The following is a 27,881-nucleotide window of genomic DNA, read 5'->3' as shown; positions in this document are numbered from 1 at the left end:
GTTCTCATTTTTAGCGGGAGGAGCAGTCCTTGCGTTAAGCGGTGTGAGGCCCTTTAAGGAGCGGCCGCACTCAGCATGGCGGCCTCAGTCGGCCTTCCAAGTGTGGCGCGGGTGGGGAGGGGGAGGACTGGGCGGGACTGCTGTGCGTCTTGTAGTGAATAATTTAAAGGGACCGCGCCTGCGGAGCCGGGCGGAACGCTAGCGATGTTGGCGCGGAGTGGACCCCGACTGCCGCCCCTGGGTGAGTCCGGGTTTCCGTTGGCCTCGCAGGGGTGTCCCTTCGAGGGTCATTGGCGAGCCTCCGCTTTTCCACATCTGTCCTCCGATTTCTGTTAACTCTAGACTTTCTGATGTTCCCATCCCCCCACGTCCCGGCAGGTGTTTCTGCACCGGTAGCCAGGTGTGCCCGGGGGTGAAAGAGGACAGGCCACCCAGGAATTTGCCAAGTAACGACTCGCAGGCTCCGAGATTCCTACCCCCCGGCCCCCGATTTCCATTAATACTCTAGCGGTGTCAGAAACATTTTCAGCTTCCCAGAAAAATCCCAGTAACGTTCCAGCATCTCTCAGTATCTTCCAAGGAGCCCGGACGCCCTCCCCAGGCCCGTTCTCATAAGCACCCCAGGAATGTGCCCACCCACCTCCTGGTTTTCCCAGCAGTAGTACTGTAATCCTCAGAATCTCTCAGTAACTTTCCAGTGACCCCCCATCCCCACCCACTAATTCCAGCGTCTCTGGTTACGCCTCCCAGCAATGGCGCCACCATCGGTCCCGGAGTCCCAGTGATGCTCCGTGCCACAGAGCCCCCATAACTTCACTACTACGTGATAGTAAATCCCTGGCAAAAACCAGCAGCGCCTTGCAAGCCCACACAACACCAAGCATCCCAGGACTCTTCTGAAACGTGGGTATCAGACGCCTTTGCGGATGCCCCGACAGTATTCCCGTGCCTCCCAGCTCCTGGGTCTTCCTGGGGACAGGCTTGGGTCGGGAGCCGGGTATCTAGGTCCCCACCCCCGGACCCCACGGCTTGCGGGCCCCAGTTTTCCTGGGGTGGGGCATTCAGTGTTCGACGGAGTAGGGGGTGCGGCCTGGGGGATCGGGTGGTCAGGCTTGATCAGTCCCGCAGAGGGCGGTGACCCGGGAGGAAGTCACCAGGTGCAGGGGACCGTGCCCTCCGGGGACCTGCCTTCAGGCTGCTGACAGTCGGTGCCAGGTCAGCCTTTGGCCCCGGGGTGGGGTTGGACGGGAGGAGCGTCTGGTAGGCCCTACGCGTAGGCGAAGGGAGCCGGGGCCTCGCCTCACCTCCTGGCCTGGGCCAGGAGGTCCGTTTGCTCCATTCCTTAGTCCCGCAGCGCCCCTCTAGCCGCGCCCCTGGCAGGTGGAGACGCTTCACCCCCCTCTACCCAGGTCGGGGCTTAAGCTGGGGGCAGGGCTTGAGGCAGGGGAGGGGCGGGCCCAGATTGACGACTTGCACGGGTTCCTTCGACTCCTTGATTTCCCAGGACTCCGGACTACCAGATCGGCCGTCCAGCTGGAATCAACCATGGAGGCTCCGCTGCAAACTGGAATGGTAAGGGGTGGGGCGGGGACCGGGTAGGCGCTAGCGTGGGGCGCCATGGGGACTACAACTCCCGGCGTGCTCAGTGCGCATTACGTGGTCTGGCGAGAACACGCTGCGTCCACTTGGGCGGAACTACGTTTCCCGGCATGCAGTGCGGGCCGCCGGGCCTCAGGGAAGAGTCGCGCCCCCGGGGAGGGAGCAGCACTGGCCCATTCTGCAGATGGGGACATCGAGTCACGGGCTGGCTACTAACTCCTCGGGGGCGAAGGTGGCGGAGAGGGATGGGTTCCAGGACGTCCCGGAGCCCGGGGAAGTCTCGACGGGACGGATTTGCGGTGCGCAGCCAGTGCCGTTCGTCCCTCAGGTGCTGGGCGTGATGATCGGGGCCGGAGTGGCGGTGGTGGTCACGGCCGTGCTCATCCTCCTGGTGGTGCGGAGGCTGCGTGTGCCAAGTGAGCACCTGAGGGGCCCCTCTTGGGAGGCTGTGTGGTGGGGGGCCCAAATGCCCGGGTCCCGAGGCGGCAGAGATGGGGATTTGCTGGCGTCTGTTCGCGTTACCCCAGCTCTAGCAGGGTGGAGTCTGCACAGAGCTCGGAGTGCCCCGTCCCCACCTATCCCTAGAAACCCCAGCCCCGGATGGCCCCCGGTATCGGTTCCGGAAGAGGGACAAAGTGCTGTTCTATGGCCGGAAGATTATGCGGAAGGTGAGTCCGTGACCCCTGGGGTCAGCCCCGACCACACAGAGGCCGCGCCCCTTCCCTATTTACCCGTCTTAGGCTCCGCCACCGCTCCTTCCTTGATGGAGACCCCCTGGATCCGTCTGCCTCTCCCCCAGGGTCTGAATTAGCAATTGACCCATCTCGCCTTCATTCTTCCAGGTGTCACAATCCACGTCCTCCCTCGTGGATACCTCTGTCTCCGCCACTTCCCGGCCACGCATGAAGAAGAAACTGAAGATGCTCAACATTGCCAAGAAGTAAGGCTGTGCTGGGTGTGACCTGGTATTAGGGGTTATGTCAGGGGCCTTTTGAGTAATCAACCCACACCAAAGTGTTGTGGAGGTCTTCCCATATTGGCTGGGTGCTGTGGCTCATGCCTGTAATTCCCAGCACTTTGGGAGGCTGAGGTGGGCAGATGACCTGAGGTCAGGAGTTTGAGGCCAGCCTGGCCAACATGGCGAAACCTCATCTCTACTAAAAATACAAAAATTAGTTGGGCGTGGTGGCATGGGCCTGTAATCCCAGCTACTCAGAAGGCTGAGACAGAATCACTTGAACCTGGGAGGTAGAGGTTGCAGTGAGCTGAGATCATGCCACTGCACTCCAGCCTGGGCAATAGAGTGAGACTCTGTCTTAAAAAAAAAAAAAAAAAAGAATGTCTTCCTGTTTCAGAGGGACATCTCTGGACTCTGCTCTGAGGGGCTATCTCAGAGCTCTTCCACACCAGACATGCTCTCTCTAGGGTCTCTCTTTCCTGAGGGCTACCTCAGTGATGTTCTCCTTCAACTGGGGTATCTGAGCTATTTGTTTCCAAGTCAGTATCTCAGAGGTCTTGCTATATATTTAGTGGGGGAGTCTACATCAGGGGTCTCCACGTAGGTTATTTCATGAGTCTCCTCACACGAGTGGTTTTCTTCGAGGGTACTTCACTAGGTAACTGTGTTTCTATGATCTCCTAAAGGGGCTATCTGCAGCCTCCAGCCTCTCTTCTCCAGGGGTTATCTCAGGCATCTCTCTGCATCAGAAGGCATCAGTCCTGTGTTATGGACCTTGGAGTGCTTCCCACACTAAGGAGGCTGTCTCAGGAGTTTCTATTCCCTAGGGGCTCTTAGGAATTTTCTTGCACTAGAAATATAGGAAGGATGCATCAGAGATCCCTGCTGGCAGCAAGGAGCTATCTCAGGGTCTGTGAGAAAGGCTCTCCAACTCTCTTTGCAAGTTGAGTGCTGGCTCTGGGATCCCCTTACGTCATGGAGTCTACCTGGAGGTCTGCCTCAATGGTTTCTTCACACCAGGGCTCTCTATGATCAATAGTCCTGCAACGACAGGCCTTTCTTTCTTTTCTTTTTTTTTTTGAGACGGAGGCTAGGGTACAGTGGCGCGATCTCGGCTCACTGCAACCTCTGCCTCCCAGGTTCAAAAGATTCTCCTGCCTCAGCCTCCAGCGTAGCTGGGACTACAGGTGCACGCCACCATGCCCAGCTAATTTTTGCATTTTTAGTAGAGGTGGGGTTTCACTATGTTGGCCAGGATGGTCTCGATCTCTTGACCTTGTGATCCAGCTGCCTCAGCTTTCCAAAGTGCCGGGATTACAGGCATGAACTACCGCACCTGGCCAATGGCAGGGCTTTCTATGAGTTGAGTAGAAGGGCTATCTCGAAGTTCCCTGTGATCAGTTTAGGGTCCATATCTCAGGTTTCTCCACATCACAGGAGCTGTCTCTAGTATCTGCATACTCTTAAGGGACTACCCCCGATGTCTTCATGATTGTCAGAGGGCTATCTCAGCTTTCTGTGATCTAGGCAAGAGTTAGCTCAAGGTATCCCTGATCAGAAAAGGAATAATAACTAATTATTATTATTATTATTATTATTTTGGAGACAGGATCACACTCTGTTGTTCAGGCTAGAGTGCAGTGGCACAGTCACAGCACACTGCAGCCTTGACCTCCTGGGATCAAGAGATCTCTCCTGCCTCAGCCTCTTAAGTAACTGAGACCTCAGGCATGCACCACCATGCCTGGCTAATTTCTAAATTTTTTGTAGAGATGGGGGTCTCGCTGTGTTGCCTAGGCTGGTCTTGAACTCCTGGCCTCAAGCAATCCTCCCACCTTGGCCTCCCAAAGTGCTGGTATTACAGGCATGAGCCACCACACCCAGCCAAAAAAGGAATAATAACTGAATTCCTTGATTTCATTGAGTTTAACCTAGGGTCCCATCCTCCAAGGTCTATCTCAGGGACCTTTTGCCAGTGGAGAGTCTTGTCTCAGCAATCACTGTGACTTGTGGGGAAGGGCTCGTCCAGGTCCACAATTAGCAGAGGGGCTATCTCTGGATTCTCCATTTATAATGAGGGCTACTTCAGGGACCTCTGTGGTCATTAGAGGGGCTGTCTCAAGATTCTCTCAGACTGGGAGGAAGGTCTATCTCAGGAATGTTTACGTTGAGCAGAGGGGCTGTATCTTCGGTCTTCTCATATATTGGAAGCCATGTCAAAGGCATACTCACATTAAGGGCAATATCTCAGCAGTCTACTCTGTGACTACTAGAAGGAACATTTCAGGACGCCCACAACAAACATACGTATCATTTCCGGGCTTACCCTTATCTTGGAAGCTATGTCGGGGTCTGCCTCCCTAAAGGGTTCAGCTCAGGGCCTATGCCTAGTGGAGGGGCCATCTCAGAGAACTTTAGGTCTGGGGTCATAGAGTTTTTCCATAAAGGGCCAGATAGTAAACGTTTCAGGCTTTGCTGGCCACATATGGCCCCATTGCAACTCTTTGACTCTGCTGCACGTGAGCAGCCATAATGATATGCAAATACATGAATGTGGCTTTGTACCAATAAAACTTTATTTACAAAAATAAGTGTGGCCAGACCGGTGCAGTGGCTTACGCCTGTAATCCTAGCACTTTGGGAGGCTGAGGCAGGAGAATCACTTGAGTTCAGGAGTTTGAGACCAGCCTGGCCAACATGAGGAAACCCCATCTCTACTGAAAATACAAAAAATTAGCCAGGCGTGGTGGCACCCACCTGTAGTCCCAACTACTTGGGAGGCTGAGGCAGGAGAATCGCTTCAGCCTGGGAGGTGGAGATTGCAGTGGGCTGAGATTTTGCCACTGCACACTGCACTACAGCCTGGGTGAAAGAGCGAGACTCTGTCTCAAAAAAAAAAAAAGGCCGGGCGCAATGGTTCACACCTGTAATCCCAGCACTTTGGGAAGCCAAGGCGGGCAGATCATGAGGTCAGGAGATCGAGACCATCCTGGCTAACACAATGAAACCCCATGTCTACTAAAAATACAAAAAAAAGTTAGCCGGGTGTGGTGGCAGGCGCCTGTAGTCCTAGCTAATCGGAAGGCTGAGGCAGAAGAATGGTATGAGCCCAGGAGGCGGAGCTTGCAGTGAGCGGAGACCACATCACTGTACTCCAGCCTGGGAGACAGAGCAAGACTCCGTCTCAAAAAAAAAAAAAAAATGGTGGCTGGCCTGATTTCGCCAGCGGGCCAGAGATTGCTGTACGTGAGCCCTGGGGAAAGGGGTATGTGGGGGTCTCAGGTTTGCCTGAGCTTTCTCCCTGTCCCCCTCACCCCCCGGCACCCCTCCCCTCCCACCAGGATTCTGCGCATCCAGAAAGAGACCCCCACGCTGCAGCGGAAGGAGCCCCCTCCTGCAGTGCTGGAAGCTGACCTGACCGAGGGCGACCTGGCTAACTCCCATCTGCCCTCGGAGGTGCTTTATATGCTCAAGAACGTCCGGTCAGTATTGGGGTGCAGGTGGGGGTGGAGGACTACAGATGTGGGGCCGCCCTGACCTCCAGCCTCTGTCCCCCACTGCCTGTCCAACAGGGTGCTGGGCCACTTTGAGAAGCCACTCTTCCTGGAGCTCTGCCGCCACATGGTCTTCCAGCGGCTGGGCCAGGGTGACTACGTCTTCAGGCCGGGCCAGCCAGATGCCAGCATCTACGTGGTGCAGGACGGGCTGCTGGAGCTCTGTCTGCCGGGGCCTGTGAGTGGGCCTCCCCAGGGGCTGCTGCAGGAGGATGGGTGGTGGGGATGGTCAGCAGTCATTGGTCTGCAGGGCTGGTCTTTGGAGATGTGTCCTCGGGAGTCAGGGGAACGGGGGTGACCAAGGACATTTGGGGTGGTCTGCATGGTTGCTCAGTAGTTACAGGTATTGAACGACGGGGGATGCCTGCTGGTTGGAAGGCTTGGCAGGTTCCCCTGAGAAGGGATGAGGGGTGTCAGCAATCATTGGGATGGATGAGGGGGTGACATGCCAGTCACCAGGGCGAGGCCACCAAGGATCCCTGGTCCCCTGTGTCTCAGGACGGGAAGGAGTGTGTGGTGAAGGAAGTGGTTCCCGGGGACAGCGTCAACAGCCTTCTCAGCATACTGGATGTCATCACCGTGAGTGACCAGTCCCTGGGGCAGGGGGGCTGGGGTGCGAGGACCCACCCAAGAGACTAGGTTGAAGGAAATCACCGGGTCCCCAATCTCTGATTCATCCCTGATGCTGCCGATGGCTCCTCCTGGGACTGGCGCCAGGAAGGATTGGGGGACTAGCGAGGGGGAATCACAGCCCCTGCCCTTGTCTCTCTTCACGCTCTCCCCTCCCCCAGGGTCACCAGCATCCCCAGCGGACCGTGTCTGCCCGGGCGGCCCGGGATTCCACAGTGCTGCGCCTGCCAGTGGAAGCGTTCTCCGCCGTCTTCACCAAGTACCCGGAGAGCTTGGTGCGGGTGGTGCAGGTCAGCGGGCCTTTGCCTCCCGTCACCCCCCAGGGACCCCACCCTGGCCCCCACCCATTGCAGGCTCCAAGGGCAGAGGCCCAGCAGCCAGCAGGCGCTGGAGCTGTGGTTATCGGCCTGGAGCAGCCAGATGTCCGCAGCCGCGGACTCCTCCCTTAGCTGCCTCGCCCCATTTCTCCAGACTGTGGGTCTCTCCATGGTTCCCGCCCCTGACCTTATGCTGCGAACTAGTCCTGCCCACTATCTGGCCCTGCCCCTGACCCCGCCCCATCTTATGGCCACGCCCCTTGAGCCCTACAGATCATCATGGTGCGGCTGCAGCGAGTCACCTTCCTGGCACTGCACAACTACCTGGGTCTGACCAATGAGCTCTTCAGCCACGTGAGTGGGTGGCGGGGAGCAAGCACTAGGGGGATGGGGGCGGGATCAATATGGAACTCCCAGGACAGGCCACAAGCTGTTCTCTGCCTCCAGGAGATCCAGCCGCTGCGTCTGTTCCCCAGCCCTGGCCTCCCAGCTCGCACCAGCCCTGTGCGGGGCTCCAAGAGGATGGTCAGCACCTCAGCTACAGACGAGCCCAGGGAGACCCCAGGTCGGCCACCTGACCCCACTGGGGCCCCGCTGCCTGGACCTACAGGTACCCAGGGACCCGAGGTGGGACCCAGCCTTGCCCAATCTCCCAGGACCCCGTCTCAGCCCCCAGACCCTTTTTCTTTTTTTTTTTTTGTATTTTTTTTTTTTTTTTAGTAGAGACAGGGTTTCACCGTGTTAGCCAGGATGGTCTCGATCTCCTGACCTCGTGATCCGCCTGTCTCGGCCTCCCAAAGTGCTGGGATTACAGGCTTGAGCCACTGCGCCCGGCCACCCTTTTTCTTTTCCACAAAGAGCCTGACCCTGTCTAGCCCCACAGGGACCCCATAGCTGGGTACCCATGTCTGACTCCTGACTGGTACCCAGAAAGCTCTGGCCTCATCCCCAAGGACCCGTTGGAATTGCTTTAACTAGTTCATCCATCCCCAGCGTCTCTTTATCTCCCAACCTGCTAATCTGCCTAGTGGCTCTGACGAGCAGGAGCCTGAACATGTGTCTCCCCCAGGGGACCCCGTGAAGCCAACATCCCTGGAAACCACCTCGGCCCCTCTGCTGAGCCGCTGCGTCTCCATGCCAGGGGACATCTCAGGTTTGGAGCACTGGGTCTGGGGGGAGGGCCATGGGGCTTCCAGATTTGAATCCAGGTCCACCGTCTGCCCATCTTGACTTTTTTCTTTATCTGCGAAATGGGAATACTGCCAGCACTTCCCCGGGCACTTTTTTGTAGGTATTCATTGAGATAGTGCTTCTCCCACCTGTGTTTAGAAGGATTCAGAGGGAGAGTGCAGACATTGATTGGTCATGTCTGCTACAGCAGTGGCCCATGGCACTTTGGTATCCATTAGTCTCAGACTGCAACTGTGGTTACTCTCATCTTTTCTTTTCTTTTGAGACCTCTCTCCCAGCCTGGAGTGCAATGGTGCTGTCATAGCTCACTGCAGCCTCGAACTCCTGTGCTCAAGTGATCCTCCAGCCCCAGCCTCCCAAAGCGCTAGAACTACAGGCCTATACCACCATATCCGGCTCATTTTTTAAAAATCTTACTCTCATCTTTATGGCTTTTGTTGCCCCCCTGCCCCCCTGCTCACCTGCAGGCTTGCAGGGTGGCCCCCGCTCCGACTTCGACATGGCCTATGAGCGTGGCCGGATCTCCGTGTCCCTGCAGGAAGAGGCCTCCGGGGGGTCCCAGGCAACCCCTGCTCGGGTAAGGCCTGGGACCCTGGCAGGTGGTGGAGCCCGCTGGGGAAGGTGGCTGGGAGGGAGCATCAGGAGGTCACAAGCCTGCCCCACTCAGACCCCCACTCAGGAGCCCCGTGAGCAGCCAGCGGGCGCCTGCGAATACAGCTACTGTGAGGATGAGTCGGCCACCGGCGGCTGCCCCTTCGGGCCCTACCAGGGTCGCCAGACCAGCAGCATCTTCGAGGCAGCAAAGCGGGAGCTGGCCAAGCTGATGCGGATTGAGGTGGGCGGCCAAGGGGAGCTGGGCCCAGGGCGCGAGGGAGATCTGGCTGCCCCCATCTCAACCCCCCTACCTCCCCAGGACCCCTCCCTCCTGAACAGCCGAGTCTTGCTGCACCACGCTAAAGCCGGCACCATCATTGCCCGCCAGGGAGACCAGGTAAGGCTGACCCCTGACCTGTAACCATGCCACCTGAGATCATTCCCTCTGACTTCTGTGACCTCTGATCGCTGCCCTTTGACTGTAAGACCAGCACCTTCTCCCATAGTAGCAGACCTCTCTCATCCTATCATTTCCAACCTCTAACCCTTGGATCCTGTGACCCCCACCCCCAGCCCCACCCCATGTCCTCTGGACCCGTCAACTCTTCACTTGTGACCCCCTGAACCTTTTGCCCTAGGACCCCAACTCCGAGATCTCTCCTGCCTGTCCTGGCTCTTCCTGTAATTCTGTTTTCTGAACTTCTGATCCTGCAGTATTTGCTAACGTGTCTGCTTCTCACGCTGACCGCTGCCAGGATAGGGGCCCGATAAATGGCTACAAATTGCCATCTGGCCCTGTACTGGGGGCGGGGCTTCAGGCCCTTGTGGCAGCACCCAGGATGTGTAGGAAAATATATCCCACTATTCTGTCCACTGTTCATATGGGGAAACTGAGGCCCGTCAAGGGTTAGTGACCCGACTACCAGCTGAAAGTCAAGAAGTCCCAGGGTAGGAGGAGGAGGAGGAAGAAGAAGAGGAAAGTTGAAACCCACACTCTGCCCCTAGAGTGTGGCAGATGATCTAGAAGGTTCTCTGCTTCCTCATCAATGGAATGGGGTAATAAAGAAGAGATGCCCAGTTTGCAGAACCCCAATGAGCCTTTTTTTTTTTGAGACAGAGTCTTGCTCTTGTCGCCCAGGCTGGGGTGCAGTGGTGTAATCTCAGTTCACTGCAACCTCCACCTCCTGGTTCAAGCAATTCTCCTGCCTCAGCCTCCCAAATAGCTGGGAATACAGGGCTGTGCCACCATGCCTGGCTAATTTTTGTATTTTTAGTAGAGATGGGGTTTCGCCATGTTGGCCAGGCTGGTCTCAAACTCCTGACCTCAGGTGATCCGCCTGCCTCGGCCTACCAGAGCTGGGATTTGTAATCCGGGCATGAGCTGCCATGCCCGGCCTACTGCGACATTTTTGATTGTTAGGATTTCACCGGGTACTGTTTCTGACACCTGGTGGGTAGAGACCAGGGATGCTCAAATGTACAGAGCAACAGGCTGGAACCATCCAGTCTATTATCCACAGTGTGAGGTTTGTAAGAGTAACAGGTGGCCAGGGAGGGGGTTTAGCAGCAGCTTACTGTGAGGAGGGCCTGCGGTGACAGTGAGCTGTACAGCCACTGGGACCCCAGCACTGCCCCAGGCTCGGGGGAGAGAAGCCTGGGGCAAGGTTGGGGTGGGGTGGGAGCTATGATCCTACTGTTAGCCAGCTAGGATGTTGCTGTGTCACTTGACCCAGTGACTCTGCTGTCCCCTTGAACCACCCATGGCAGGGATGGGCTCTTTTCTGGAGAGGAAGTCGAGGCTTTTGCGAGCTGTTCTTAGTACAGCTGAGGAAGTAAGGTTACCTTGTGGCTTCTTTGGGGGCCCCTGGGCCCTGCTTATCTGGGAGACTGGTGGCCACAACCCAGCCCTGGCCTGTCAGTGTACCAGGCTGGTCTGCAGCCCCTCAGAGCTTCTCTGGGTTGGCAGGACTTTTGTTAGGGACCCCTGCTTTCCTGTGCTTCTCCTTGAAACTTTTTTTTTTTTTTTGAGACCAAGTCTTGCTCTGTTGCCCAGGCTGGAGCGCAGTGGTATGATCTTGGCTCACTGCAACCTCCGTCTCCCGGATTCAAGCGATTCTCCCACCTCAGCCTCCCTAGAAGCTGGGACTACAGGCACGTGCCACCACACCTGGCTAATTTTTGTAGTTTCAGTAGAGACAGGGCTTCACCATGCTGGCCAGGCTGGTCTCAAACTCCTGGCCTCAAGTGATCCACTCGCCTCACCCTCCCAAAGTGCTGGGATTACAGGCATGAGCCACCACGCCTGGCCACAGTCTGGAAATTCTGTCTTAGAAGGTTCCAGCATGTGTTTGTATCTCCTGGGACTGTGCCTCACCCAGGGGTCCCTGCAGTGTTTTGGCAGGTGGAGCTTCACTGGGTGCCAGACAAGTTGGTGTGGTGGATAAAGAAGGAATCTCTCCATTTCTGGGCAGTTTCAGTTCCTTATTTATAAAGGGGTGGAACAGGAAGGTGTCTAGCTGGTCAGGCTACCCAAAGAAGAAAGAAACATGTGTTTACCCAGCATTTGCCCCATCCCAAACCGTGTGCTGCCAGCTGGACAAGAGGCAGGAAAAGGCCTGGGCATGGTGGCTCACGTCTGTAATCCCAGTACCTTGGGAGGCCGACGTGAGCGGATCGCTTGAGGTCAGGAGTTCGAGACCATCCTGGCCAACATGGTAAAACCCCATCTCTACTAAAAATACAAAAATTAGCCAGGCGTGGTGGCAGACGCCTGTAGTCCCAGCTACTCAAGAGGCTGAGGCAGGAGAATCCCTTGAACCCAGGAGACAGGTTGCAGTGAGCTGAGATTGCACCCCAGGACTTCAGCCTGGGCAATGAGTGAGACCCTGTCTCAAAAAAAAAAAAAAAAAAAAAAAATGTGGGCAGGGAAAGCCCTTAAGTGGTCCCTGCCCTTGGGCAGCCCACAGTATTCTGAGAGACATGACTCAAAGGATTACACAAATTCTTATAAAATCATAAGTGCATAGTGCTACAAAGGAGATGATCTTGGCACTACAAAGTCTGGCTTAGATAGGGTGGCACCTCTAAGGCCATGACCTAAGAAGGAAGGAGCGGGAGGAACAAACTGGATACAGTTGTTGGAAAGGTCATTCTAGGCAGAAGGAAGAGCTTGTGCAAATGTTGTGTGGTGGGAAGAAATAGGTTGATCTCTAAGAAATAAAAAAGGGAGTTGGTGAACCTCAAGTGGAACAATATTTTTTTGGGGGGTGTAATGGTTTTATTGAGCTATAATTCATGTATTATACAGTTTACCCATTTAAAGTATATACTTTAGACTGGGCGCAGTGGCTCACGCCTGTAATCCCAGCACTTTGGAAAGCCAAGGCGGGAGGATCTCTTGAGTCCGGGAGTTCAAGACCAGCCTGGGCAACACGGCAAAACCCAGTCTCTACAAAAAACAAACAAAGTTAGCCAGGCGTGGTGCCGCATGCCTGTGGTCCCAGCTACACAGGAAGCTGAGGCAGGCATGAGCCACCGCACCCGGCCATGCCCACCTAATTTTTGTATTTTTAGTAGAGACAGGGTTTCGCCATGTTGGCCAGGATGGTCTCGAACTCCTGACCTCAGGTGATCCACCCGCCTCGGCCTCCTAAAGTGCCAGAATTACAGGCGTGAGTCACCGCACCTAGTCTTATGTAAGGGTTTCTGTGTAGACATATGTTTTATTTATTTTTTTAAAGGTGGGGTCTCACTATGTTTCCCAGGCTGGTCTCAAACTCCTGGGCCCAAGTGAGCCTCCCACCTTGGCCTCCCAAAGTGCTTGGACATATGTTTTCATTTCTCTTGGGTATATACCTAGGAGTTGAACTGCTGGGTTATAAGCCAACTCTATTTTTTTTTTTTTTTAGAGGGCGTCTCGCTATGTCGCCCAGGCTGGAGTGCAGTGGTGCAATCTTGGCTCACTGCAACCTCTGCCTCCTAGATTCAAGCAATTCTCCTGTCTCAGCCTCCTGAGTAGCTGGGATTACAGGCACATGCCGCCATGCCTAGCTAATTTTTGTATTTTTAGTAGAGAAACGGTTTCACCATATTGGTCAGGCTGGTCTTGAACTCCTGACCTCAAGTGATCCGTCCGCCTCAGCTTCCCAAAGTGCTGGGATTACAGACATGAGGCACCACGGCCAGCCTCTATTTTTAATTTTTTTAAGCGCTGTTATTTTGTTTGTTTGTTTCTTTGCTAGACTGTTCTCCAAAGCAGCGGCACCATTTTACATTTCCACTGGCAGCGTATGTGAATTCCAGTCCTACATTCTCTCTAACACGTTGTAATTCCAGCCGTCTTTGTGGGTGTGAAGTGTAATTGTGGTTTTGCTTTGCATTTCTCTAATGACTTGATGTTGAACAGCTTTTTATGCGCCTAGTGGCCATTTGTATATCTTCTTTGGAGAAGTATCTATTCAGATCTTTTGCCCATTTTACTCTTTTTTTTTTTAGAGATGGGGGTCTCGCTATGTTGCCCAGGCTGGTCTCCAACTTCTGGGCTCAAACTATCAAGCAGTCCTTCTGCCTTGGCCTCCCAAAGTGCTGGGATTGCAGGCGTAAGCCACTGCACCTGGCCTTTAACTTATTTTAGAGAAGGGGTCTTGCACTGTAGCCCAGGCTTCTATCATAGCTCACTGCAACCTCAAACATCTGGGCTCAAGCAATCCTCCTGACCTCGTGATCCACCCGCCTGGGCCTCCCAAAGTGTTGGGATTACAGGCGTCAGCAACCCGGCCCGGCCTTCTTCTTCTTCTTTTTTTTTTTTAAAGGCAGTGTCTCACTCTGTTGCCCAGGCTGGAGTGCAGTGACATGATCTCAGCTCACTGCAACCTCCGCCTTCCAGGTTCAGGCAATTCTCTTGCCGCAGCTTCCTGAGTAGCTGGAATTACAGACATGTGCTACGACACCCACCTAATTTTTTTATTTTAGTGGAGACGGGTTTCGCCACGTTGGCCAGGCTGGTCTCGAATTCCTGGCCTCAAATGATCCCCCTGCCTTGGCCTCCCAAAGCACTGGGATTATAGTCGTGAGCCACCGCGTCCTGCGCTTTCATATTTTTCTTAACCCTTCCTTCCTTCTTTAATTTTTTGCTGTGGAGCACGTTGACCTGAGCTGGGGTCCGCGCTGTGCGGGTTCTGTGTTCATCATATCCCCCGCCCGCACAGGACGTGAGCCTGCACTTCGTGCTCTGGGGCTGCCTGCACGTGTACCAGCGCATGATCGACAAGGCGGAGGACGTGTGCCTGTTTGTAGCGCAGCCCGGGGAGCTGGTGGGGCAGCTGGCTGTGCTCACTGGCGAACCTCTCATCTTCACGCTGCGAGCCCAGCGCGACTGCACCTTCCTGCGGATCTCCAAGTCCGACTTCTATGAGTATGACGGCCCGAGGTTGGAGTGGGGGTGGCACTCGGAGGACCCCAACCCATGAGAGTGGCCAGAACCCCATCCCTCAACCTTACTCCTGGAAGAGCAGAAGGGAGCCCCCAGATCTGGCCTCCCAGCGCCGGTGTAGGGCAATTTTGAGGCCTTCCTCTATCATCCCAAGTCTATCCCTGCAGGATCATGCGCGCACAGCCCAGTGTGGTACTGAGCGCGGCGCACACGGTGGCAGCCAGGATGTCGCCCTTCGTGCGCCAGATGGACTTCGCCATCGACTGGACGGCAGTGGAGGCGGGACGCGCGCTGTACAGGTGCAGCTCCCATCACGCTGCTCAGGCCCGGCCTAGGGGTGGGGACTTGGGGGTGGTCAGACCTTGCTGACCTCCAGTCCTACTCAGGCAGGGCGACCGCTCCGACTGCACTTACATCGTGCTCAATGGGCGGCTGCGTAGCGTGATCCAGCGAGGCAGTGGCAAGAAGGAGCTGGTGGGCGAGTACGGCCGCGGCGACCTCATCGGCGTGGTGAGTGCGGCCCCCACCCACTGACCTCTGGCCTTTTCCAGGCCAATCCCCACACAACGCACACACATCATCCCTGGTAATCCAGGGAGTGGTGAATGCAGCTCCCGACCTCTGACGTCACCCGGTCCACTCCCCTCCCAGACCTCATTTCGTCGGAAAAGGGAATTCCGCCTGTCGTGTATCCCTGTCCTCTCCCTCTCCTCGGACCTCTAATGGGTAGCGGGCGAGGCTTGCTTCCCTGCACCCCCATTGCAGGGGAGCCCTAGATGGGGCAATACAGCCCCCTCTCCACCCATCTTCGGCCTCCCCATTCCCCACCCAAGCAGCCTCAATCATGCACGCGGCCCCCCAGGTGGAGGCGCTGACCCGGCAGCCACGAGCCACGACGGTGCACGCGGTGCGAGACACGGAGCTGGCCAAGCTTCCCGAGGGCACCTTGGGTCACATCAAACGCCGGTACCCGCAGGTACGGCCTGTTGTGGGCGGGGCACAGGGACGGAGGCCGGACCCCGGGGGGACTGGGCCTAGCGCGTGGGAGGGACTTCTGGAGGGGGGGGGCCGAGGGAGGTGCCAAGGCGAGAGAGTGAGGGCGGGGCTCTTGGGCGTGGGACTCAGGTAACGGGGACCCATGAGCCCCGGCAGAGGAGGTGGAGGTGGGACCTGGACAGCTGCTTCCTGGGTCTCACTGAAATGCCGGCCTCCAACGCCCCCAGGTTGTGACCCGTCTTATCCACCTGCTGAGCCAGAAAATTCTAGGAAATTTGCAGCAGCTGCAAGGACCCTTCCCAGGTGAGAGCCGGCCGCCCCGGAGCGTGCTGGGAGATGTAGTCCCGCGTCCAGAGCATGCTGGTAGGGACGCCTTCTTCCTGAGGGATGCTGGAAAATGGAGTTCAGCGAAGAAATCATGCCCCTGCGGGTTTCAAACCCAAAGTAGGACCGAGGTGCAATGCATGCTGGGGAATGGAGTTCGTGTTCCTGAGCATGCTGGGAAACAGAGTCCTTGACCCCAGGCGTGCTAGTTAATGGGCTCGAAAGTAAATCAGTGGTGCCAGGGATGGAGTCTTAGGCGGCGGAGTCTGCCCGCCAGTCAGGGCTTGCTGGGGAAGTCCTGTAGAGAGGATGTAGAGAGAAAGGGAGTCCTAGATCAGAATATGATGGCAAGGCCGGGTGTGATGGCTCACGCCTGTAATCTCAGCATTTTGGGAAGCTGAGGCAGGAGGCTTGCTTGAGCCCAGGAGATTGAGTTTGAAACCAGTCTGGGCAACACAGTAGGACCCCACGTCTCTACAGAAATTTCTTTTCTTTTTTTTCTTTCTTTTTCTTTTTCTTTTTTTGAGATGGCGTCTCGCTCTGTCGCTCAGGCTGGAGTGCAGTGGCATGATCTCGGCTCACTGCAAGCTCCGCCTCCAGGGTTCACGCCATTCTCCTGCCTCAGCCTCCCTAGTAGCTGGGACTACAGGCGCCCGCCGCCACGCCCAGCTAAATTTTTGCATTTTTAGTAGAGACGGGGTTTCACCGTGTTAACCAGGATGGTCTGGATCTCCTGACCTTGTGATCTGGCCGCCTCGGCCTCCCATAGTGCTAGGATTACAGGTGTGAGCCACCGTGCCCCGCCAAAACTTTTCAAAGGTTAGCTGGGCGTGGTGATACATGCCTGTAGTCTCAGCCACTTGGGAGGCTGAGGCGGGAGAATTGATTGCTTGAGCCCGGAGGTTGAGGCTGCAGTGAGCTGTGATCGTGCCACTGTACTCCAGCCTGGACGACAGAGCTAGAGCCTGTTTCAGAAAGAATAGAACAGCAAACAAACAAAACTCCCCATACCTTGACGGAAAATATTCTGTGGATTGTTGTTTAGGACTCTGGGCACCTTGCCTTCTGAAGTTACAGCATGCTGGGAGATGTAGCCCCTGTCTCAGCCTGTGGTTTCAGTGAGCTAGAACAGAATGGGGCGTGCAGTGGGGTTGGAGGCCTGCTGAAATGTGGGCCTGAGTTTCTACATTGTAGCGGCCAGATTCTGGGCCAGCCCAGCAACCTAGATACCCCTTTTCCCTCCAGGGGCTCTACCCAATGGGCCCTGACCCCTAGATCCCCCGAGGCGGGGGCAGGGCAGTAGTGGCAGAAAAGACATCTTTAAGAAATTAGAGGCCTGGCTCACGCCTGTAATCTCAGCACTTTGGGAGGCCGAGGCAGGTGAATCACTTGAGGTCAGGGGTTCGAGACCAGCCTGGCCAACATGGTGAAACTCATCTCTACTAAAAGTACAAAAATTAGTCAGGCGTGGTGGAAGGCTGAGGCAGGAGAATCGCTTGAACCCGGGATGCGGAGGTTGCAGTGAGCGGAGCCTGTGCCATTGCACTCCAGCCTGGGCAACAAGAGCGAAACTCCATCTCAAAAAAAAAAAAAGAAAGAAAGAAAAGAAAAAGAAGGAAAGAAATTACAGATAAAGAATACAATATCAGCTGGGCGCGGTGGCTCACACCTGTAATCCCAGCACTTTGGGAGGTTGAGGCAGGCAGATCACAAGATCAGGAGATCGAGACCATCCTGGCTAACACAGTGAAACCCCGTCTCTACTAAAAAATACAAAAGAATTAGCTGGGTGTGGTGGCGGGCACCTGTAGTCCCAGCTATACGGGCGGCTGAGGCAGGAGAATGGTGTGAACCCGGGAGGCGGAGCTTGCAGTGAGCCAAGATCGTGCCACTGCACTCCAGCCTGGGCGACAAATCGAGACTCCATCTCAAAAAAAAAAACAATATCTAGAAGACAAAAGAGGGTCAAAAGAAGGTTATGATGGTGTGTGGCTGACGGAGGGAGGGAGGGAGGGACAAAGAGGCTTTTCTAAAGACAATGAGCTAAGACGACAAATGAGATGGGGCCAGACATGAAAGAGAAACCAGGGGTGCTGCACAGGGGGGCTGGTGGTTTCAAAGCACTGAGAGGAGGAAAGTGACCAAGGGGAGAGGTGGCAGGAGTTGGGGGGTAAGTCACGTAGGGGCTAGGGGCTGTGGACAGGCATTTCAGCTTATTTAGATTGTTACATGGGAAGAAGGATTCCACCAGTAAGGAGAAAACGAGAAGTCTAGGCAAGATATGGGAGTTGACAGTTTGGTCTAGGCTGTTAGTGGAGAAGCTGGGAAGCAACAGATGGGTCAAAAGTAGCTTTACTTCCTTTTCTTTTCTTGTCTTTGTCTTTTCTTTTCTTTTTCTTTAAGACAGAGTTTTGCTCTGTAGCCCAGGCTGGAGTGCAGTGGCATGATCTCGGCTCACTGCAACCTCTGCCTCCTGGGTTCAAGTGATTCTGCTGCCTCAGCCTCCCAAGTAGCTGGGATTACAGGGATATGCCACCACGCCCGGCTAATTGTTTTGTATTTTTAGTAGAGCAGTGTTTCTCCATGTTGACCAGGCTAAAAGTAGCTTTATTTCTGCCTCGTTTTGTGTTCAGGTCCCCCATTAGACAGAGGAACCAAGACCAGAATGGGGCAGGGACACTGGCCAATTGATCTCCCAAGCACAGTGAATCTGAATGGTTGTAGAGTTGTGTAATGGATCCCACTGAGGTGATCAGGGCCCAAAGTGGAGGGTGGATGGCCAGGTTTTAACAAAAGGGGATAGTAGTTGAGGCTGGGGGTCCAGGACCAGACCCATGGTTTTCAGTATGGTAGAGTCAAGACTAGGCAGCTGGGGGCTGCAGTCTGGGAGCAGAGGAGCGGGAACTTCAGATGAGGAGGAAGAGGAAGAAGAGGAGGAGGAAGAGGAAGAAGAGGAGGAGGAGGGTTCATCTCTCCAGACACAGGTTTGCACCGCAAATCTCATCCATTGGGTTCTCAGCAGGCTCTGGGCTGGGTGTGCCCCCACACTCAGAACTCACCAACCCAGCCAGCAACCTGGCAACGGTGGCAGTCCTGCCCGTGTGTGCTGAGGTCCCCATGGTGGCCTTCACGCTGGAGCTGCAGCACGCCCTGCAGGCCATTGGTCAGTGGGGTGAGGGTCATGGGTGGGGGCTGGCTGTGGGTGGGACATTAGTGAGTGAAAGATGTTCAGGCAGGTCATTTGGGGGGTGGAGGGGAACAGGGCCACAGGGGTGGGGTAATGGATATTCTTTTCTGAGTGAGGCCCCAGCCCTGTGGACCATGGTTCCCAGCCTCCCTTCCCCACCTACCCCTAGGTCCGACACTACTCCTTAACAGTGACATCATCCGGGCACGCCTGGGGGCCTCCGCACTGGATAGGTGTGTGTTGCAGAAGGGAGTGGGTAGGGTGATGGGTGGGCTTGGAGCCTCAAATTCTTTCAGACCTGAGTTCAAGTTCTCAGCTTCCAACCATGGAGCATGCGTCCTACCCGTGGGTCAATGGGGAGTTTCGCAGTGGTGTGAATCCGCCCACCAGGGCACGGACTTCCATGGTGGGGGTTTGGGTGTCTAAGTTCCTCCCAGCAACAGAGCTCTGTGGTCTCAGGGAGCACACTGAACCCAGGCCAGCCCCAGGATGACGCTGCCCCCATCCTACCCTAGCATCCAAGAGTTCCGGCTGTCAGGGTGGCTGGCCCAGCAGGAGGATGCACACCGTATCGTACTCTACCAGACGGACGCCTCGCTGACGCCCTGGACGGTGCGCTGCTTGCGACAGGCCGACTGCATCCTCATCGTGGGCCTGGGGGACCAGGAGCCCACCCTCGGCCAGGTTGGAAGGCTGTGTCCCCTGATTTCACCCACCTCGGGACCCGTCCCTTGCCCTTCCGTGCCTGCACCAGGCCACGTGCACCCTCGCCGTGGGAGTAGGCGATCAGGGACCCAGGTGTGGCCAGGTGGTGGGGCCGCCGGTGACCTCTGCCGTCCGTCTTCTGCAGCTGGAGCAGATGCTGGAGAACACGGCGGTGCGCGCCCTTAAGCAGCTCGTCCTGCTCCACCGAGAGGAGGGCGCGGGCCCCACGCGCACCGTGGAGTGGCTCAACATGCGCAGCTGGTGCTCGGGGCACCTGCACCTGCGCTGTCCGCGCCGCCTGTTCTCGCGCCGCAGCCCTGCCAAGCTGGTGAGGAGCGGGCCGGCCCCCACCTTCCAGGGGCGTGTCTACTGGGCGTGGCTTGGGAGGTTGGGGCGGGGCCTGGGAGAGTTGAGGACGGGCTCGAAGGTCAGAGTGCCCCTGGGGGATCCGCCGGACCCCGCCCTCATGCTCCTCGGTCGCGGCTATCTCCCCCATCCCAGCATGAGCTCTACGAGAAGGTTTTCTCCAGGCGTGCGGACCGGCACAGCGACTTCTCCCGCTTGGCGAGGGTGCTCACAGGGAACACCATTGCCCTTGTGCTGGGCGGGGGCGGGGCCAGGTGAGGGGCGGGGCTTGCTATCTGGGGGCGGGGCCTGGATATCCGGGGGTGGAGCTTCCTTCCTGGGCGACACTGTGGGGCGGGGCTTGCTCCTGGAGGCGGGACCTGGGTGTCCGAGGGTGGAGCTTCCTCCCGGTGAGCGACCCCGTGGGTAGGGGCGGGTCCTTCGTTCCTTAGCAGTGCGGGAGGTGGGAGGAGGTGGGGGCAGGGGAGTTCCTGCTGCTGGGGCCTAGCGGGTCACTGGGGCCCATTTTCCCGGCAGGGGCTGCTCGCACATCGGAGTGCTAAAGGCATTAGAGGAGGCGGGGGTCCCCGTGGACCTAGTGGGCGGCACGTCCATTGGCTCTTTCATCGGAGCGCTGTACGCGGAGGAGCGCAGCGCCAGCCGCACGAAGCAGCGGGCCCGGGAGTGGGCCAAGGTGTGGTGTTGGGAGGAGGGGTTGCGGCACCCCAGGAGTGCCATAAAACCCGTGGCTCCACCCTAATCTGATCCCATGGGGGAGACTCTGGGGTCAGGGTTACCCTTCCTGATTCAAAATGTAAACCCCAGCTGTCCGGACTTTTATAGATATGCTTCTAGGACTCTGGGTAACCACTTTGGGACCTCCTGTTTACTGACCCTAACCCATAACCCCCAACTAGAGCACCCAGGGACCTTGGTGACCACCTTGTGAATGGCCTTGGGTGACCACATCATCCCTAAATGCTCTTTTTTTTTTTTTTTTTTTTTTTTTGAGACTGAGTCTCGCTCTGTCGCCCAGGCTGGAGTGCAGTGGCGCGATCTTGGCTCACTGCAACCTCCACCTCCCAGGTTGGAGTGATTTATCCGCCTCAGCCTCCTGAGTAGCTGGGATTACAGGCACGCCCCACCAGCCCGGCAAATATTTTTGTATTTTAGTAGAGATGGGGTTTCACCATGTTGGCTAGGCTGCTTTTGAACTCCTGGCCTCAAGTAATCTGCCCGCCTTGGCCTCCAAAGTGCTGGGATTACCAGCGTGAGCCACTGCACCTGGCCCCTAAGTGCTCCTTGCTCACCCCCTATTGGTGAACCTTATCTGTAACCCCATGTGACTCCTATTTGACCCTGTCTGGCCCCCTTGTCCCTAGAGCATGACTTCAGTGCTGGAACCTGTGTTGGACCTCACGTACCCAGTCACCTCCATGTTCACTGGGTCTGCCTTTAACCGCAGCGTCCACCGGGTCTTCCAGGATAAACAGATTGAGGTAGGCCCGCCCGGTCCCCTGCCCTGCCTGCCCCTCCCCGAAGGAGTCCCCTGCTCCCCCCCACCTTGATCCCTGTCCCCGCAGGACCTGTGGCTGCCTTACTTCAACGTGACCACAGATATCACCGCCTCAGCCATGCGAGTCCACAAAGATGGTGGGTGTCCCTGCCCAGCCTGCAGCAACCGCTGACACCACGTGGGGTTGGGGGGATGCTTCCGGGAGGGCCGCTGAACATCTGGGACGTTGTTAACACGAGTGACCGTCCACCCTGGCCCGATCGCCGACCACTAACCGCCACCCACTAATGCCCTGGAGACCCCCAGGTACGTCCGTCCTCGGCGGAGGGGAGCAGGGAGACTCGTCGGGCGCCTTACCCCGCTCACGCCATCCCCACAGGCTGTGTGTGGCGTTACATCCGGGCCAGCGCCTCCTACTGCCCCTACCTGCCCCCACTGTGCGACCCCAAGGACGGGCACCTGCTGGTGGATGGGTGCTACGTTAACAACGTCCCAGGTCAGCAAGCCCGCCGGGCTGGCCGGGCCTCCGGAGTGTCTGAGCGTGTCTGTGCGTGTCTGTGTCTGTGTGTCCCACCGCGCAGGCTCCCTGTGGCGGTATGTGCGCGCCAGCATGACGCTATCGGGCTACCTGCCGCCGCTGTGCGACCCCAAGGACGGGCACCTACTCATGGATGGCGGCTACATCAACAACCTGCCAGGCAAGTGGCTGCCCGCACCACCCGCTCACGCAAGCATCTCCCGCACCACACACACACGCATGGGCACACAGACAGGCTCAATGACAGGACACATGCCCAAGCCACCCGTGCAGGGGTGCAGACACACACACGCACCCATACAGTCATGTACACAAGATGATACATGGATGTGCCCGTGGACAGCGACATGTGCGATTGAAATCTACATCCTGGCCGGGTGCGGTGGCTCAGCCTGGAATCCCAGCACTTTGGGAGGCCTGAGGCAGGCAGATTACCTGAGGTCAGGAGTTTGAGACCTGCCTGGCCAACATGGTGAAACCCCGTCTCTACTAAAAATGCAAAAAATTAACCAGGCATGGTGGCGGGCACCTGTAATCCCAGCTACTCAGGAGGCTGAGGCAGGAGAATCACTGGAACCCGGGAGGCGGAGGTTGCAGTGAGCCGAGGTTGTGCCATTGCACTCCGGCCTGGGCGACAAGACTGAAACTGCGTCTCAGAGAAAAAAAAAGAAATCTACATCTACCTGCTGGCGTGCTGTGTTAAGCACAAGTGGATGTACGTACAAGAGGGACAGGTGCCCATGTCCACACGCACATCAGGGGACATGCAGGTGGAATGCAACATTCATATGTGTGCACACTGGCTACACACACATGCTTTCGGGGGCAGGTAGAGCTCACACACACGTGTACACACAGGTACATGTGCACAGATGAACACGTGTATCGGTGAAATAGGGCATTTGCCTGTGTATGCCAGTCTGTCCCACTTGTCCTTCACGTTCCCTCAAACATGCAGGGATGTGCACACACGTAGATAGGATGCGGCACCTCTGACCAAGTTAAGCCATGCCTGCTACCTTTATGGGTGCAGGTGAGAGGTGGGCAGGTACACAACTTAAAATTTCACACCCCAGAAGTGTGCATACACGAATAGACGTGTACACTAGCTGCACACATACTCACAATCTTAGAGGACGGGGTGGGCAAACGATGGCCCACAGGCTGAATCCTGCCCTCCGTTTGACTGTATAAATAAAGCTTTATTGAGCCGGGCACAGTGGCTCACGCCTGTAATCCCAGCACTTTGGGAGGCTGAGGCGGGTGGATCACTTGAGGTCAGGGGTTCGAGGCCAGCCTGGCCAACATGGTGAAAACCCGGTTTCTACTAAAAATACAAAAATTAGCCAGGTTTGGTGGTGTGTGCCTCTAATCCCAGCTACTCAGGAGGCTGAGGCAAGAGAGTTGCTTGAACCCAGGAGGTGGAGGTTGCACTGAACCCAGATCGTACACTGCACTCCAGCCTGGGCAACAGAGCGAGACTCTCAAAAAATAAAACAAAACCTCCCTCCCCACACCTGACCTCCCTCCTCAACTTCAGTTGTATCATTTCCATTCCCTGTACATGACAGCATGTTGTTTGCATGTGTGGGTTTTTTTGTTTTTGTTTTTTGTTTTTGCATGATCATTTGTATACGGTGTCTGTGGGACTGCGTTGAACATCTCTGCCCCTGGCCCCTGAGGGGAGCAGCCCGCTGACCCCTCTGGCCCCACAGCGGACATCGCCCGCAGCATGGGTGCCAAAACGGTCATCGCCATCGACGTGGGGAGCCAGGACGAGACGGACCTCAGCACCTACGGGGACAGCCTGTCTGGCTGGTGGCTGCTGTGGAAGCGGCTGAATCCCTGGGCGGACAAGGTGAAAGTTCCAGACATGGCTGAAATCCAGTCCCGCCTGGCCTACGTGTCCTGCGTGCGGCAGCTAGAGGTTGTCAAGTCCAGCTCCTACTGCGAGTACCTGCGCCCGCCCATCGACTGCTTCAAGACCATGGACTTTGGGAAGTTCGACCAGATCTATGTGAGTGGGCAGGAGTGGCATGGCGCCTGCATAGGTGGTCCAGCAAAGCTTTGCTACTTAAAGCTCAGAGCAGTGTGAGGGGGAGGAATCCAGGAGGAATCCAAGAATCCCATCTGGAATCTGTGGAAAACAGATCAGTGATCAATTAGTGATGTCTGCAGGGGATGTGGTGGGGGTGTGGCTGTGCATGTGCTGTGTATGAACTTTCTCCTTATAGGCCAACTGCCCCCCCGCCTCCCCGGAAGCACTGTATAGTGATTTCTAATGCCATTTCTGCATTGGTGGGAATGAGAATAGTGATGAAGTAGTAATGTCTGCCACAGGTCCAGGAGAGGGATGTAGCAGTGTGTGTGTTATGTGCCACTGACCCTGAAAAATGTGCCATAGCCCAAGCCAATTGAAACTGATCAGGGGGCCAGGCATGGTGGCTTATGCCTGTAATCCCAGCACCTTGGGAAGCTGAAGTGGGAGGATTGCTTGAAGACAGGAATTCAAGACCAACCTGGGCAACATAGCAAAACCCCATCTCTACAAAGATTAAAAATAAAAAATTAGCTGAATGTGCACGCCTGTCACCCCAGCTACTCGGGGGGCTAAAGTGGGAGGATCACTTGAGCCCAGGAGTTCGAAGCTGCAGTGAGCTATGATTGCATCACTGCACTCCAGCCTGGGAGACAGAGCAAAACTCTAAGAAAAAGAAAGGGCCAGGCACAGTGGCTTATGCATGTAATTCCAGCATTTTGGGAGGCCGAGGTGGGCAGATCACTTGAAGTTGGGAGTTCAAGACCAGCCTGGTCAACAAGGTGAAACCTCGTCTCTACTAAATATACAAAATGGTGGCGCATACCTATAGTCCCAGCTGCTTGAGAGGCTGCAGCAGGAGAAATCGCTTGAACCTGGGAGGCAATGGTTGCAGTGAGCCAAGATTGTGCCACTGCACTCCAGCCTGGGTGACAGAGTGAGACTCTGTCTCAAAAAATAATATTAATTTAAAAAATTAAAGATGAAAATAATAAAAAAATTTTTAAAAAATAAAAATTGATCAATAGCTGCCACCCAGAAGCCCTGAGTCTGAGAAGAAATATGTGATGTCCCTTGTGGGCTCACTGGGATACCACGCCATGAGAAATACAAGATGTTTGCTGTGGGCTTGGGAGATGGCAATATCCGCAGATGTACTGCCTGTTTGCAGACTTCAAAATAAGCTCATGTATCACCAGTTTGTGTTATTTGCTACCCAACACCCTGCATGGGGCTGAGTGGGAAAGAACATGGAGAGATTGATTGGTAATGTCTGTCAAGCGCAGGACAGGGGATGTGTGGGCGAGTGTGCTATGTGCAGCTGACTCTGAAATAGGTTTAGTCTCAAATGCCAACTCCCCCAGAGCATCAGGCTTTTCAGGGGCCAGAGAAGGGGCAGACAGAGTGGGGACAAGCAAAACGGAGTTGCAGACATGGACCCAGCCCCTCACTTCCCGCAGGATGTGGGCTACCAGTACGGGAAGGCAGTGTTTGGAGGCTGGAGCCGTGGCAACGTCATTGAGAAAATGCTCACAGACCGGCGGTCTGCAGACCTTAATGAGAGCCGCCGTGCAGACGTAAGCCTGTGATGCCCCCGGGGCCACTCTGACTCCAGTGATTCCAGAACCCAAGCCCCCTGAAAGTCTCCCCCAAACCTCAGATGACCCCATATATCTCTGGGTTTTGCTGAGCTCTCAGACCTCTGCTGACTTCAGAGAGTTCCCACCCTAGGATCTCCTCTGAGCCCCCAGTGCACCACTAGGCCCCCAGGGGCCCCAAGACTCTGTGGGCCCCCCCAGGAGCCTCACCAATGTCACCCCACAGGTGCTTGCCTTCCCAAGCTCTGGCTTCACCGACTTGGCAGAGATCGTGTCCCGGATTGAGCCCCCCACAAGCTATGTCTCCGATGGCTGTGCTGACGGTGAGGGGCCCAGGGGACCCCCAAGAGGGAGGGGAGTGGCTGGAGATGACAGGCCAGCCCTGATCCCCTCACCCATGCCCTGCTTTCCGATTCCAGGAGAGGAGTCAGATTGTCTGACAGAGTATGAGGAGGACGCTGGACCTGACTGCTCGAGGGACGAAGGGGGGTCCCCGGAGGGCGCAAGCCCCAGCACTGCCTCCGAGATGGTGAGAGTGGGTAGCCCAGGGTCCCCTCACATCCCCCAGAGAGTCATGAGTACAGTTGGAGGGGTGTATTTGAGATCCTGTGTCCTGGGTGCTGGCTGACATGTGCGCAGTGACGTATCAGTGTCCCGTGCTGGGTGACGTGTGTGTGACCTGTCCCTGCAGGAGGAGGAGAAGTCAATTCTCCGGCACCGACACTGTCTGCCCCAGGAGCCGCCTGGCTCAACCACAGATGCCTGAGGACCTCGCCAGGGGTCACCCCCTTCCCCCCGCCCCTGGACTGGGCTGGGGATGGCCCTGTGGGGGTAGCTCACTCCCCCTCCTGCTGCTATGCCTTGACCCCCGGGGCTCACACACTGGACCGACCTGCCCTGAGCGGGGATGCCATGTTGCACTGACGACTTGACCAGTCCCCTCCCCCAATAAACTCACCTCTTGGAAATGACCTCCTGTCGTCTTTAGGTTGGGGAGCCACCTTCTGTGCTCAGGATGGCTGGGGCTGGGGTCTGACACCACCTGGTGCTTGCCCCCCACAGGAAGTGCCTTTCTAGAATCCACATGGAGCACCACTAGGTTCTTGTCCCCACTCTGCCCCTTCTCAGGCTCTCAGAAGCCAGTGCTGACTCCAGACCACAGGACCAAACATTCCATGCCACCCTCCCTGGCTCACAGGTGCTCTTGGAGGCCCGATGTGGCACCCCGCAATTTTTTTTTTTTTTTCCTTTGAGACAGTCTCACTCTGTCACACAGGCTGGAGTGCAGTGGCATGATCTCTGCTCACTGCAACCTCCGCCTCCCAGGTTCAAGCGATTCTCCTGCCTCAGCCTCCTGAGTAGCTGGGATTACAGGCAGCTGCAACCATGCCCAGCTAAATTTTGTGGGGTTTTGTTTTGTTTTGTTTTTTAATTTTTGAGACAATGTCTCTCTCTGTTGCCTAGGCTGGAGTGCAGTGACGCAATCTCAGCTTATTGCAGCCTCCCGCTCCTGGATTCAAGCGATTCTCATGCCTCAGCCTTCCAGATAGCTGGGGCCACAGGCGAGCACTACCATGCCTGGCTAATTTTTGTATTTTTCTTAGAGATGAGGTTTCACCATGTTGGCCAGGCTGGTCTCAAACTCCTCGCCTCAAGCCATCCACCTGCCTCAGCCTTCCAAAGTGCTGGGAATACAGGCGTGTGCCACCACACCTGGCCTTAATTTTTGTATTTTTAGTAGAGACGGGGTTTCACCATGTTGCCCAGGCTGGTCTCAAACTCCTGACCTGAAGTGATATGCCCACCTTGGCCTCCCAAAGTGCTGGGGTTACAGACGTGAGCCGCCTTGACCAGCCAGAACTGTTTTCGTTTTTATGACTGAATAATATTTCATTGTGTGAATGGACCACGTGGTGTTTATCGGTTCATATGTTGGACACTTGAGTTGCTTCCACCTTTTGGCTATGGTGACTCATGCTGCTGTGAACACAGGTGTACAACTATCTGGATCCCTGCTTTAAGTTTCCTTGGCTAGATGCCCAGGAGTGGAATTGTTGGGTCATATGCAGATTCTGCGTTGAATTGAGGAAACGCCAAAGTTTTCCATAGCGGCTGCACGGTTTTACATTCCCACCGACTGTCAGTGCCTCGAACTGTCAGCACCATGGACAGGGATGGTGCTGTCCGAGGTGCTACTGACGCCCCCTCTGTGTCTTTCCCTCCAAGCCCCCCGATATCCCTGCGCCCTCCAGATCTCTGGGTTTTGAGGGTGGAGGGGGACATTAAGGGGAAAGTTCAGTCCGTAGTTCGGCACCTATTGGTGTCTGCATCTTAACTGGCTCTCCTTCCCCACTGGCTCA

At 56.0% G+C, this 27,881-nt stretch overlaps 1 protein-coding gene across 7 annotated transcripts; it reads left to right on the top strand.

Annotated features, from left to right (window-relative positions):
• The first annotated feature begins 12 nt into the window (after positions 1–12).
• PNPLA6 (patatin like phospholipase domain containing 6) lies at positions 13–26,491 on the top strand. Of its 7 annotated transcripts, none has more exons than XM_033199160.1 (36): positions 141–241; positions 379–446; positions 751–903; positions 1,505–1,572; positions 1,928–2,015; positions 2,185–2,267; positions 2,442–2,539; positions 5,899–6,039; positions 6,130–6,289; positions 6,610–6,690; positions 6,903–7,031; positions 7,332–7,412; positions 7,506–7,668; positions 8,128–8,211; positions 8,717–8,826; positions 8,917–9,084; positions 9,163–9,240; positions 14,051–14,256; positions 14,442–14,573; positions 14,661–14,784; positions 15,137–15,250; positions 15,498–15,573; positions 18,617–18,757; positions 18,951–19,014; positions 19,297–19,465; positions 19,632–19,814; positions 19,988–20,106; positions 20,369–20,525; positions 21,214–21,330; positions 21,415–21,484; positions 21,929–22,045; positions 23,601–23,902; positions 25,384–25,500; positions 25,748–25,844; positions 25,941–26,050; positions 26,213–26,489. In XM_033199160.1, exons 4-36 carry the CDS (start codon positions 1,546–1,548, stop codon positions 26,285–26,287), a joined length of 3,981 nt encoding a protein of 1,326 aa, XP_033055051.1. In that variant the 5' UTR covers positions 141–241; positions 379–446; positions 751–903; positions 1,505–1,545; the 3' UTR covers positions 26,288–26,489. The 7 variants fall into 7 exon arrangements, with proteins under 7 accessions (XP_033055050.1, XP_033055051.1, XP_033055047.1 ...); XM_033199156.1 differs by having other exon boundaries at positions 18,614–18,757; XM_033199159.1 differs by lacking the exon at positions 379–446 and having other exon boundaries at positions 13–241; positions 18,614–18,757.
• Positions 26,492–27,881: the final 1,390 nt, after the last annotated feature.

This window comes from Trachypithecus francoisi, unplaced genomic scaffold, assembly GCF_009764315.1.
Source record: "Trachypithecus francoisi isolate TF-2019V2 unplaced genomic scaffold, Tfra_2.0 Lachesis_group5, whole genome shotgun sequence".
Taxonomy (NCBI): domain Eukaryota; kingdom Metazoa; phylum Chordata; class Mammalia; order Primates; family Cercopithecidae; genus Trachypithecus; species Trachypithecus francoisi.
The sequence above is the reverse complement of the archived record's forward strand: the minus strand, read 5'-3'. Positions and strand labels throughout refer to the sequence as shown.

What these genes read in the sequence shown, in the direction of transcription:
- PNPLA6 (XM_033199154.1), top strand. Translation starts at nt 1,784, where the DNA reads ATGGGGACATCGAGTCACGGGCTGGCTACTAACTCCTCGGGGGCGAAG. An exon ending in GCGGAGGCTGCGTGTGCCAA is followed by an intron (nt 2,016 to 2,184) that starts GTGAGCACCTGA and finishes ACCTATCCCTAG; the next exon opens with AAACCCCAGCCCCGGATGGC. An exon ending in CTCCGATGGCTGTGCTGACG is followed by an intron (nt 25,845 to 25,940) that starts GTGAGGGGCCCA and finishes TTCCGATTCCAG; the next exon opens with GAGAGGAGTCAGATTGTCTG.